We start from the raw sequence: 12,978 nt of genomic DNA on the forward strand, positions 1-12,978 counted from the left end.
TATCATTGTAAATAAGTTAAAAAATCTAAGGAATATGTTGTTTTTGTACTTCTCTTTTAACAATATAGATACTTATTAATTTTTTATGGCAATTTCGTAAATATTTTTATCTTTTTGTGATGTGGCAAGAAAATAATAATGTTTTTTTGTAAATAAGTTTTCTGTTAACAAAGAAAAGAATGATATCATGAGTATGAAAAAAAACAGTCTAGTATTAATTGAAAAATTATAAGTTAACCTAGTAATAAAAACATGATTTAGTGTTATTTGAGTAATCTTCCCAAATTTTAAAGCAAAGAATGTAAACAGGGTGGGGGAGGAATGAACTAATTTATAAAAAGAAACAAGGTCTTCAGCGTTTCATTGCTAAATTTTGGTCATTTTTGGTGGTTATTTTATTACTTTTCTTTGCAAATCCCACATATATCATTAATTTATCTTATTCATTTTGGTACCTACCACCGTCTCCCTTCTCTATATTTAAACTCATACCCGAACACAGAGAGAGAGAGAGAGAGAGAGAGAGAGAGAGAGAGAGCAATTAAGGCAAAACTTCTCGCAAATCAAAAATGGGAAAAGATAAGACTTTGCCGTTGCTTGATCCTCGTGAGCCACCGGAACTCACTGAAACCAAACCGGCGTCGAAAGTATGGGCCAAAGAGTTCCGCCAAGAGTCGAAGCGGCTCTGGGAGCTAGCCGGACCGGCCATCTTCACAGCCATAAGTCAATACTCTCTCGGTGCACTCACTCAGACTTTCTCCGGCCGCATCGGTGAACTAGAGCTCGCCGCCGTCTCCGTGGAGAATTCCGTTATATCCGGTCTCGCCTTCGGTGTCATGGTGCGTCATCTTTCACACGTGTCTATTTTTGAGTTATATGTTGTGTTCCAATAAAGGCCACGCAATGAAAAACCATTATTCTTAGGGATTTTATTTAATGTTCGTTAGATACAAAGTAGATATCCCCCATACATTTTAATATTATATAATCAGTCACATGATTCTGCATGAAAATAAATGTCAGTTTGTCGAGTAAAGAAAGTTTGTTCCGGCCAAATTAGCCATATTGATGCCGAATTAAGTGAGTCGCAAAAAGAAACATTTAAAGTGATTTGGCCAAGTAAACCATTGATAGTGAGCGAAAGGAACATTTAAAGTGATTTGGCCAATTAAACCATTGATACTGGGAGTAAGTTAATCCAAATTTAACATTAAAAGAAACTAGTCACAACTAGGTTCATTGAGAACATTGTTGATCATCTCAACATACTTTTTTGTATTTAAAAAGAATTCTTACGTACAATAATTACAAAATAGATCTCCTCGTAGGCTCATACATTGCAATTACACATGATTTTGCACTGTTAATTGAGAAGATCACCAACTAGTACTAGAGAAATTTTTTTTTTTTTTTAATGAGGGACAGTTGACGGACACAGTATACTATTGATAAATGGTGACCAGGAAACAACGAAGAATAATGTATTCTGTAATGTTCCTAAAAAATATCACCATTCACAGGGAATAATTTTTTCTTTTCATTCCCTAAACAAAAGTATTCCTTTTTAAATTTGAGAAAGAACAACCATTCCTTTTCATTCCTATAATTTTATTCCTTTACGTTATTTTCTATTCATTCCTCTTGTTTTCCAGAACAGTCACCAGTCGAACCATTTATGTTCCATAAAAGTATAACCGGAACAGATCAGGAATAAAATCCAGATTTGCTCCATTTCATTTTTTTGTTAATTTATGAAAATAATACTTTTTTACCCAAAAAATGATACTTGTCAAGAAAAAAAATAAAACTTTTATTCTTTACGGAGAGAAAACCCTAGAGCCCCCGCAAAAGAAAAAAAAAAGCGTTCAGTGGTTTTACCTTCTTCGGTGCTCTGAGAAGGTCCGCGACCTTCGTCGGTGCTGTGAGAAGGTCCTTAGTCTAGTATAGTGTCGTTTGTAGGCTGAGAAGAGGCTTCCAAGAGACGGGAGAGTCGGAGATAAGGGACTCGATGTTGATCTCTTCTTGTCGATTGCTTAGGCTGTTTGACTAGATCCGAAGCTTTTTCTGGTGTGCGGTGCAGGTTATACCGGCTCTGATGTGGGGTGGTACTTCTTCCATCGGTTCAGTTGAGGCAAAGCTCAAGTATTTCTATTGTGGTCTGTCGTGCCTTTCATTGTTTCTTGACTGTCTGTGTGTATTGAAAGCTCTCTGTTTCATATAGGTTTTAAGCTTTGTTCTGTCTTAGCCTAGATCTAAGTTCAAAACTTCTCGATATAAGTTCGGTTATGTGTCAAGTTCGCGGCTTGTGAGTCATCCTTGTGGAGCTTCAGTCTGAGGTTTCTTCATGGAGACAATTTGAGAGAGTGTAGCGAATTCAGATTTAGAGGTTTAGTGTGTTGTTTTGAGAGATTTGTGGAAGGAGATTCAGTTGTTATTGGGGTTGTGGAGTGTGTTTGGTCTGATGGTTCTGTTGGGAGTTATCATTTTCTACTTTATACGGTAGAGTTTCTCTGCCATGGAAGTTGGTTTTGCTATGTTTCCTTTTAGGTTTCTAGCTCTTAATGGTGGTTATCCTTGGTATGGCTTCGTTGTTAGTCCTCTGGTCTTGGTTTTGTTATCTTCAGTTGGTGAAGCTCTGGGGCTGAGAAGTAATGCAGTTCCTTGATTTGAAACCAACGGGTTTTCCTGATTACTTGGTAAGGAGCTGTGGAGCCATAGCTCAATTGCGTGCAGTCTTTGAGTAGTTAATTGCCAACCGTCGTCTTCTTTGGCTGCTCGAGTTGAAGATTGGTTATTTGTGGCTTCTTGTAGAGGAAGCAATCTTAGATGTGGTGGTTGAACGTGTTGCACTGGTGAAAACGTTCTAGGAGATCATCTTCCAACTCAAATAATTAGGCTTGCATCGCTTTCTCTTTCATATATGCTTTCGGCTCCGTTTAGCTTTTCCTTTCTTGAAATTATTCGCTTATCTCCCTATGCTCCTTATCAACATCTCTTCTTCTTTTATAGTCTAGTGTATGTTTTAGTGGATGTATCAAACTTTGTCTCCGGATGGTGCCTATCACCATTCTAGCTTATGGTTCCAAACACCTTTGTTGAAGTTGATATTAATCCATCGGACGACAAAAAGAAATCAAGAACAAGAATTTCCCTGGATAAATTACTTGTTCCTATTTGGTTTCCAAATAGAATAAAACGGAATTTGATGGGGAAAGAAAAAAAAGTAGATGGGATTTGAAAAAAAAAAGTTTAGGTAGTGTAACATGTTTCAAATGCATTTTATTTTGTGTTATTGAACATTTTTGTTTTAAAAATCCAAAAGAGATTTGACAATTTCAATTGCTTAGTTTCCATTCATATTTTTTTTTGTCAACTAGTTTCCATTCATATATAACTAAAAACGAAAACATAATTGAAACGGAAACTTCAGCCAAGCCTTATTTAAGAGTGACAGAGTGTAGGACACGTTAGTCAGTAATTTTTCCCTCGCTCACTACGAGACACGTTTCACTCCTCGTTTCCACTTGTTATTTGGTTTATTGACTTTACACATAAACTTCCAATATTGCAGCAGCCTGTCACCAAAATATAATAATTTTATATCTTTCAATATCATTTCATATAATATCACTTAAACTTCAATACTTTTAGTTATTTCTTCTACTATATTAGCATTATTTTTAAAAAGAAAAGACAATATCGAGTGTAAAATATAGCAATGACTTATATACAGTTACGAGGTTAGTAAACACTAGAGAGGTGTAAGCTTTTATGTTTTCAATTCTCAAATTAAAATAAATCCAAAACAGATTTGACTGTTTTTTGCAATTATTACCATGCATATATAATACTATTTGCGAATTCAACACTGTGTTCTTGATCCAAAATAAAATAGATATATATCAATGCAGAATTCTAAAGGTGTAAAAATGTAAACTTTCTTTTTTTTAAACTAACTTTTGTGTCTTTTTTTTTAAACTATCTTTTGTGCTACATGTGGCTCTAAAAGTAACCTTGATTAATCCTGAAAAACTGTACCTAATTTGTTTTCCTATCCTAAAGTCAAAATAACTAGAGATGGCACGTTTTATAGGTTTGGGTCTATATCAGGTTTAACGTAGGCTGGAATACAATCTTTAAAATAACTACTAATTGTGATTCATTTTAAATTCTAGAAATAGTTATAACAATCTAGAACTTTAGCACATAAACCAAGTTAAACTACCTGTGACATGTTGACTGTTATAAACCAGTAGCAATGACATCATAGTTGACCCAAAATGCAAGAGCTGAAACAGTTTGAGAAAGCTAGCGAATCGCATGGGATCTTTATTCTAGGTTCCGATAGATATTTCATAGTCCCATATTAATTTTCCTATGAATATATCTAAAGGATGAAGGAATACTTGCAAAGAACATAAGAAACTTTAATATATTGTGGTGATGGAAAATGTTTGCAGTTGGGGATGGGAAGTGCATTGGAGACGTTGTGCGGACAAGCATATGGAGCCGGGCAGCTTAGGATGCTTGGAATATATATGCAACGTTCTTGGGTCATTCTTTTTACCACTGCTTTATGTTTACTTCCCGTCTACATTTGGGCTCCTCCCATTCTTTCCTTCTTCGGCGAGGCTCCTCACATCTCTAAAGCCGCAGGTATTCTATTACACCTTTTTTGCCCAAGAAAGTCTTATGTCACGTTCAAAAAATATGCATGCTAACATTTCCTATTTTAAAATTTGCAGGGAAATTTGCACTGTGGATGATTCCACAGTTATTTGCATATTCAGCCAACTTCCCAATACAGAAATTCTTACAGTCCCAGGGGAAAGTGCTTGTGATGGCTTGGATCTCCGGGGTGGTTCTGATTATCCACGCAGTCTTTAGCTGGCTATTCATCATTCACTTTAAGTGGGGGCTTGTAGGTGCAGCCATCACCCTCAATACCTCATGGTGGCTTGTTGTTATCGGTCAGCTTTTGTATATCTTAATCACCAAATCAGACGGTGCGTGGAGTGGATTTTCTTGGCTTGCGTTTCGTGACCTCTATGGATTTGTCAAACTATCTTTAGCCTCTGCTGTCATGCTCTGGTACCAACTTTTCTTGCATTCCATTTTTAAAAAGTTTATGCAAGTCACGATTTCTATTAGTATGACCGGTTTGTTGTTGTATTCTGCAGTTTGGAGTTTTGGTACCTAATGGTTCTGGTCGTTGTCACGGGTCTTCTTCCTAATCCATTGATACCAGTCGATGCCATTTCCATTTGGTAAACCCATTTGTGATGATGATCTCTGTTTTTTTTTTTTTTCCAATGAAAATATGTTTTGAAAATGTTTTGGTCTTTCACAGCATGAACATAGAAGGTTGGACAGCAATGATTTCAATCGGGTTTAACGCTGCCATAAGGTAAGATTACTAACCATTTTTTTTTTTATAATCCCTTACGAAAAGACAATTAAAACTCTCATCGGTGTTTACAGTGTGAGGGTTTCGAATGAACTGGGTGGGGGAAATGCATATCTAGCAAAATTTGCAGTGATAGTTGTCTCCATAACATCAACCCTTATCGGGGTTGTGTGTATGATTGTTGTCTTAGCCACAAAAGATAGTTTCCCTCATCTTTTCACTTCTAGCGAAGCTGTGGCAGCAGAAACCACGAGAATAGCTGTATTGTTGGCCTTCACTGTCCTTTTGAACAGCCTCCAGCCTGTCTTGTCAGGTGGGTACCTCATAATGAGTGGTGGCAATATAGCTAAATAAGAAAATCAAAAAGCAATATTAGGATCAGGAAACAATGAGTCGTGGTTACTTTTGGGACATGTGTTTTTAGGTGTTGCTGTTGGAGCTGGGTGGCAGAGTCTAGTGGCATACGTGAACCTTGCGTGTTATTACATTATTGGACTTCCTGCTGGTCTTGTTCTGGGATTCACATTAAACCTCGGAGTTCAGGTTGGTCTAATCGATTTTTAAGCAGTTCGTATTTGCATTGTTCTTTTTCATTTTGGTGCTAATTCATTTGTCAAATTGTAGGGAATATGGGGAGGTATGGTAGCTGGAATCTGCTTACAGACACTTATATTGATTGGAATAATCTACTACACTAATTGGAACAAAGAGGTATCTTATCTGGTCTCTATATCCTCTTTATGTTCCACCTTTGTGTCGTGGTTTGATCATTTCATTAACTTTGAATTATGTAGGCTGAGCAAGCCGAGAGTCGGGTTCAGAGATGGGGAGGAACGGCGCGAGAGTGAAAAACTCTAGTAGGACGACTATCATTTGTTTTTGGATTCTTGGTCAATGTTTACCAAATTGTTATTCCGAGGACAATATCTTTGACTTTTGTTGGATAATATCTGGTCACCATCCTAGATATTCAAATTTGTCTTTATTGTTTAGATGAAAATTTAATCTCTTAAAAAAATTAAAATTGAAAACATAAAACCAGGATCGGGATATTTTGAATAATATATATATATATATATCAATAAGAAAAATATTACTTTCGAAGTGTTTCCTACCGTCCTTGGTTGGATTCAGTGCCGGCTCAAAGTAGTAAAGGGTTTTTGGGCAAAAAAATTTTTTTAGTTTTTTTACATGTATCTATTGACAGGTTAAAATTTTTGAGCTCCTATCTCTAATTAATTTTAAAAAATTTGAGCTCTTTTTAAATATTATTTTTCGTTAAAAAATATTTGGACTCCAGAACTCACGCTCCCTTACCCTAAGCCGGCGCCTGGTTGGATTAAACATAAATTTTCTTTTCGGCTAATTAGAACGTATCCAGATTAGATTTGTCTCCAATATATTATTTTGTCCCAATAAACTATTGATTTTTTTAATACGAAATTTATTCTCCAATTCCTGTTTATTAGTAAATATTAGATTAACATTACATGATTAAATATGCATATAGTATTTAATTTATTAATAAAACGCATATAGTATGTGTTTGGAGCATGTATCGGTGATTCTGGCCAACTCTCCGGCGATTTCGACCAATTATTTCCAACCATTCTTGTTGTCCTCATGTCGTCGATTATTTTTATTCCCTCTTTCAAATATTGGTTCGATGCTTCTTCTCATTAACCCAAAAACCAATCGTCACTCGTTTCATTCTTCTGTATCATTTTGATTATTCAATTTGATCTGTCTCCGTCTTTTCTTATGAAATTGATAGTTTATAAGATAGGAGGATCTGTTTGGGAAGTAAGAAACCCTTTTGACATCTCTTCTTCATCTTCAAAGAACTATATGGTTACTGTATAATTCGGAAAATTTGGTTTGCAAGAAGAGCTTGGTAAAACCAACCAAAATCCCGAAAACCCAAACCACCATCATCTTTCAACCGTTTTCCTTCTTTTGTCGGTGATTCATATGTCAGAATCCTCTTCTATTCCCCTCGATTCGCAATGACTTCCAGATATAACCTCGTTAAATTAAAAAAATTATTGAATGCAACATAATTCATTGTAATTCAACATCAAGAACAATATTAGTTTAAATAAATTAGTTAGGATTGCTTACCAAATTTGCTCCAGCTTTAAGAACATAAAATGATATAAAGAAGATGGACTGCTGACATAAGGTTGGAATACAAATTCTAACTTGTCTAGAACATAATATACATGTAAAATCCAGCTGTTTTATCTACAAATAAACGATAAAGTAAAAGATAGAACAAAAGTTTACATTTTCTAGATTTTTCTGCAATTAAGTAAAAACCCTACAATATACATTGTGTGTTAAAAATAACAAAATGTTTTAGTTAGAATAGAGGCAGACATATTTTATATTTATATAGCTTATTGAGAAGACTTTACAATACAAATTTTTATTTTTAATGTAGAAGATAAGTTATAACATATATTTCTCTTTGTAAAAAGGGTTATAATATATATTCTAGCAAATCTAGATCAACATATCTATTTTTAACTCAGTTTTTGTATAGCAAAACATGTAAAAAAATTTGTGATTGTATTAGTTTATTTTCAAATTTTCTGATATATATATTATTTTATTTTATTTCATACATTGACTTAAAATACTGGTTTTGATTGTCTAAATATTAAAGAAAATGAAAATCTTTTTTACTATGATCTAATAAGGGTAAAATGTGTAATCAGCAGTTTCTTATATTTTTAACTCTTTCTATAATTCGATTGTCTAGATCTTAGCCAAAATTCGCCGGTTTACCTTTGAATTGAATTTATCTTATTAAAATTGAAGTACAAAACATAACTTACCTGTTTTAAAAAAAATATTGCAACTTTTACTTTCCATTTTTCACACATCCTAACTATTTTATTTAATTATTATCATATATTTCGAAAATGTTTATTTAGATGTTAATCATATTATAATTCGGAAGATTTGATTGTATTATCTTCAAGATATATCAATAATTCGAAAAGTTAACAAAGAGTTTTGTTATTTGTTAACAGTTCAAAAAAGGTTAACAAAGAGTTTTTTTTATTGGTTAACAGATCGGTTAAAACATGTTTATCTTAATAACTTAACAGCTAATCAACCAGAAAACAAAAAGTTAGATACATTTATTCTCGTGTAACTCAGAACAATGCAATCAATTTAAAAATGGATTTGACAATAAATTCATAATAATTTATAATGTGGCTTTGTATTACAAAGCATACATGATTAAAATATTTTCCTACTCAAAGTGAGGTTCAGTTGTTCTGAACCTGGTCTGAGATCCATGCATATAATGATAAGAAATTTGGGTGATAAATTTGATGGTTCAAAAAATATTAAAATAAAATTAGTTAATATAAACTATAAATTATTGTGTTTATAAATGTCATATTAAACAGTTATTAAACATAGGTAAATGTCAAAAATATATATTACCAATTATAAAAAACAAATATTTACTCATTAGAAAAAAATTAAAAAACATTCGTGTGCGGATCAAAATATAGTTTTCATTAACGATAAAGACCATTTTTAATTTTTTTTTCTAGTGTCATGAATTAAAGAATAGAGAAAAAGTTACAAGAACAAAAAAATATTTTTAGTGGAATTGGTTATTCTAAGTTATCTCTATAATATTGAGAAGTCGGTTGACTAGGCGTTGCACTCACATTCATTCTCAGGATGGTTAATTAAAGAGGTACATTTAATTAATTAAAAATATTACATCTAATGACCATTATTAAATTTGATTTTCCTTTTTAATAATTAATTTATATTAAATATAAATTTTCTTTTATAAATTAAAAATATAAGAAAAAGGAAACATCGATAAATCTTTTTAAAAAAAAATTAAAAATATATATTTATATATAATGTGATTTTATAAAAGTTAAGAAAAATAATCTTGATAATAAGAAAATAATATTTCCTTTAAAACTTAATCTCAAGCAACAAAATGAAAGTATTTTCAAAGTATAAACATATTTTCCTTGTATATATCTATTTTCTTAAATAGTTACAGAAAATAATTTAAATAAAATAAACCAAGATATCTTTACTTGAATAATAATAATTCATAATTAGTATTATTGAGGTGTTTTATTCATTTTGTATAATCTTTAGTTGACTAAAAGTATTTTATAATTAAACAAAACTAAAAGAAAATATCTATAAAAATACTGTTCTTATAAAACATGAATTCTCAAAAACAAATCACAAAAATTGGTATTTATTTTAAAATGTTATCTAATATTCTTATTACAATGATTTTACTATAAGCATATTTTGATCAAATAATAAAAAATATTTTAAAATAGCATAACTATAGATATTTTAATGAACAAAAAATATTATATTTACTATTAAAAACTATTTTTTACTTAATACCTAGTTTAATATTTAATTTTCTTTCTTTATATTTATACAATCCAATATACCCAAAATAAAAGGTTATCTAATATTCTTATTAAAATGATTTTACTATAAGAATATTTTGATCAAATAATTAAAATAAATCTTTTTAAATAGCATAACTATAGATATTTTAATGAACTAAAAATATTATATTTACTATTAAAAACTCTTTTTTACTTAATCTTTAGTTTGATTTTTAATTCTCTTTCTTTATATTTATACAATCCAATATACCCACAATTGGATTATGTAAGATAAAGGTGTCGAAAAAGTGGCAGTAGACTATTTCAAAGAATTATTTACTACTACTTCCCTATCAGAGTTTGATAGCTTTATGGCGGAAGTAACACTGGGTATTACTTTACAGATGAATCAACGGCTGCTGAGGATTGCGACGAAGGATGAGTTTTGGAAATCTTTATTTATAACGCATCCGGAGAAGGACTGGATGGGATGACGACTCTTTTATTTCAACATTTTTGGCATATGATTAAGGAAGATTTTGGGGAAATATTGAATAATTTTCTGGTTTCAGGAGTAATGGATTCAAGGTTAAATATTACTAACATCTGGGTGATACCAAAAACGGAGAGGCCTACAAAGATGACGGAACTACTGCCAATAAGCCTATGCAATGTAGAGTACAAGATAATCTCGAAGGTTTTGTGTCGACGTTTGAAAACATGCCTCCCCTCCCTCATCTCGTAAACTCAATCGGCATTCGTGGCAGGAAGATTGATATCAGATAATATTCTTATTGCCCAGGAAATATTTCATGGCTTGCGAACCAATAAAGCATGCCAAGAAAAGTATATGGCAATCAAAACGGACATGAGTAAAGCATATGATAGGGTGGAATGAGACTTCATCCATGCCCTCCTACCAAATTTGGGATTCGATCCTCATTGGATTAAACTAATGATATAGTGTATATCATCGGTTCAATATCAGGTTTTACTAAATGGTCAACCGCAGGGTCTCATAATTCCACATAGGAGTTTACGTCAAGGGGATCATTTATCTCCTTATCTATTCATTATGTGTACTGAGGCATTAATTGCAAACATCAAAAAGGCTGAAAGAGAAAAACAATTAACATGAATGAAGGTAGCCAGAGCATGTCCATCGATATCTCATCTTCTCTTTGCAGATGATAGTCTTTTCTTCTGCAAGGCACAAAGGGAGGAGTGTTAAACCATTCTCAAGATTTTAAAGGAATATGAGGCGGTATAAGGTCAACTCATAAATTTTCAAAAATCTTCAATTCAATTTGGACACAAGATTGATGAATCTATCAGACAAGAATTAAGGGACATTTTTGGATATACATAATTTAGGGGGAATGGGGTCCTACTTAGAACTGCCAAAAAATCTTGGAAGTTCCAAAATACAAGTCTTAAATTTTGTGCCTGAACGTTTAAACATTAGAATAAATGGATGGACATTCAAATTTTTCACTAAAGGAAGAAAGGAGGTGGTCATCAAATCAGTGGTTACGACTTTACCAAATCATGTGATGTCTTGCTATCGTCTACCAAAGGCTACAAAGAAACCGACGAGTGCAGTAGCACAATTCTGGTGGAGTCTAGAGGGAATACAAAAGGCATGCACTGGAAATCATGGGACAAAGTATGTGCAAATAAGGATGAAAGAGGTTTGGGTTTTAAAGATATTACAGATTTTAATACGGCGATGCTTGGTAAGCAGTTATGGCGTTTGATAGAAAAGCCAAATACTTTATTTTTCGCGTTTTTAAAGGACGGTACTACAGGAATGCCTCACCCCTGGAGCCGATTCGATCATATTCTCCGTCATATAGCTGGCAGAGTATTGTTTCCACTAGATCTCTGGTAAGCAAATGACTAATCAAAAGGGTGGGATCAGGATCATCCATATCAATATGGAATGACCCATGGCTCCCAACCACTCACCCGAGACCAGCAAATAAAAATCAACAAAACATTTACCCAGGGCTTACATTGGACTCTCTTATAGATCCTGTTTCGCGAACTTAGAACTCGCATGCAATCTGGACCTTGGTGGATCCCCGGGATGTGAAAATCTGAGATTTAGAGTTTACAAAATATTTTAAATATTGATATACATTCATTCATGAGCTTTCAAATTTTACCGTTTATTTTCTTTTATACAACTTTCTGTTGATCATGACGTTATTTTTTCTAATATTATTAGGGGAATCATTTGTATCAAATTATTATTATAAATATTATGAAAATATACTTACACATATCTAAAATGAAAAAAAAACTGAACTCAAGCGATAAATAAAATCAACAAATTTGGCTTAATAAGAATAAAAAAATAACTATACTTCAATTTGAATGAATATGTCATTTAATATACCCAAAAATAAGTAATTGGACTAATCAAGTTTCTTATATACAAATCAATAGTCTAACAAGAATAAAACATATTATTTTATACATATAAATTATGGAAAACTTGAAAACATATTAATAACTAACTAAAATAGTAATTAATTGTTACAATTTATTTAATTTGTAAAATATATATGCATAAGAATTCAAAATATTATTGTTATATTAATTTATGTAATTTTGAATCGATCAACAATTTAACTTATTTTTCTATTTTATTTACCAAAAAAATATTTATAATGTTATACATGATATTACTAAAATATATTTACATATCTAAAAGAACAACCAATCTTAATGCAAATAAAAAAATTAATCAAAATTGCGGTCTATTTAGAACAAAAGATATATTATTCCTCTAGGTCTCCTCATCGTACAACTATCTATTTCTTTGTGTCAGTTTCATTGCAACGAACAGAAGAGAAAAAGATAGCTAGGCCTTATAGCAATCCCAAAATTATTGCGTATCCAAAATCACATGTCTGATTAAAAACAACACAATATTATTAATAAAAACCATACATATAAATTATAAATAATTTAAAATTGAAGGAAATTTATTAATCAATTATTATAATATATTTACTGTATAAATATTTATATATGTGTATGAGCACGGGAAAATCACCTAGTTTTAAATATCTCTGGTTAGTATTCAATTTGTACTTAGTAAACTTTACTTTACCAAAAAAGTTAAAAATACAATCTAATTCTTTTAGAACATGGTATTCC

General features: G+C 31.9%; 1 protein-coding gene across 1 annotated transcript; it reads left to right on the forward strand.

Moving 5' to 3' along the window:
* Positions 1-340: 340 nt before the first annotated feature.
* LOC106406489 (protein DETOXIFICATION 33) lies at positions 341-6,399 on the forward strand. The gene is made up of 9 exons (XM_013847167.3): positions 341-839; positions 4,461-4,656; positions 4,746-5,091; positions 5,181-5,267; positions 5,351-5,407; positions 5,482-5,720; positions 5,832-5,950; positions 6,032-6,118; positions 6,202-6,399. Exons 1-9 carry the CDS (start codon positions 570-572, stop codon positions 6,253-6,255), a joined length of 1,455 nt encoding a protein of 484 aa, XP_013702621.1. The 5' UTR covers positions 341-569; the 3' UTR covers positions 6,256-6,399.
* The last annotated feature ends 6,579 nt before the right edge of the window (positions 6,400-12,978 follow it).

This window comes from Brassica napus, chromosome C6, assembly GCF_020379485.1.
Source record: "Brassica napus cultivar Da-Ae chromosome C6, Da-Ae, whole genome shotgun sequence".
NCBI classification, from domain to species: Eukaryota; Viridiplantae; Streptophyta; class Magnoliopsida; order Brassicales; family Brassicaceae; genus Brassica; species Brassica napus.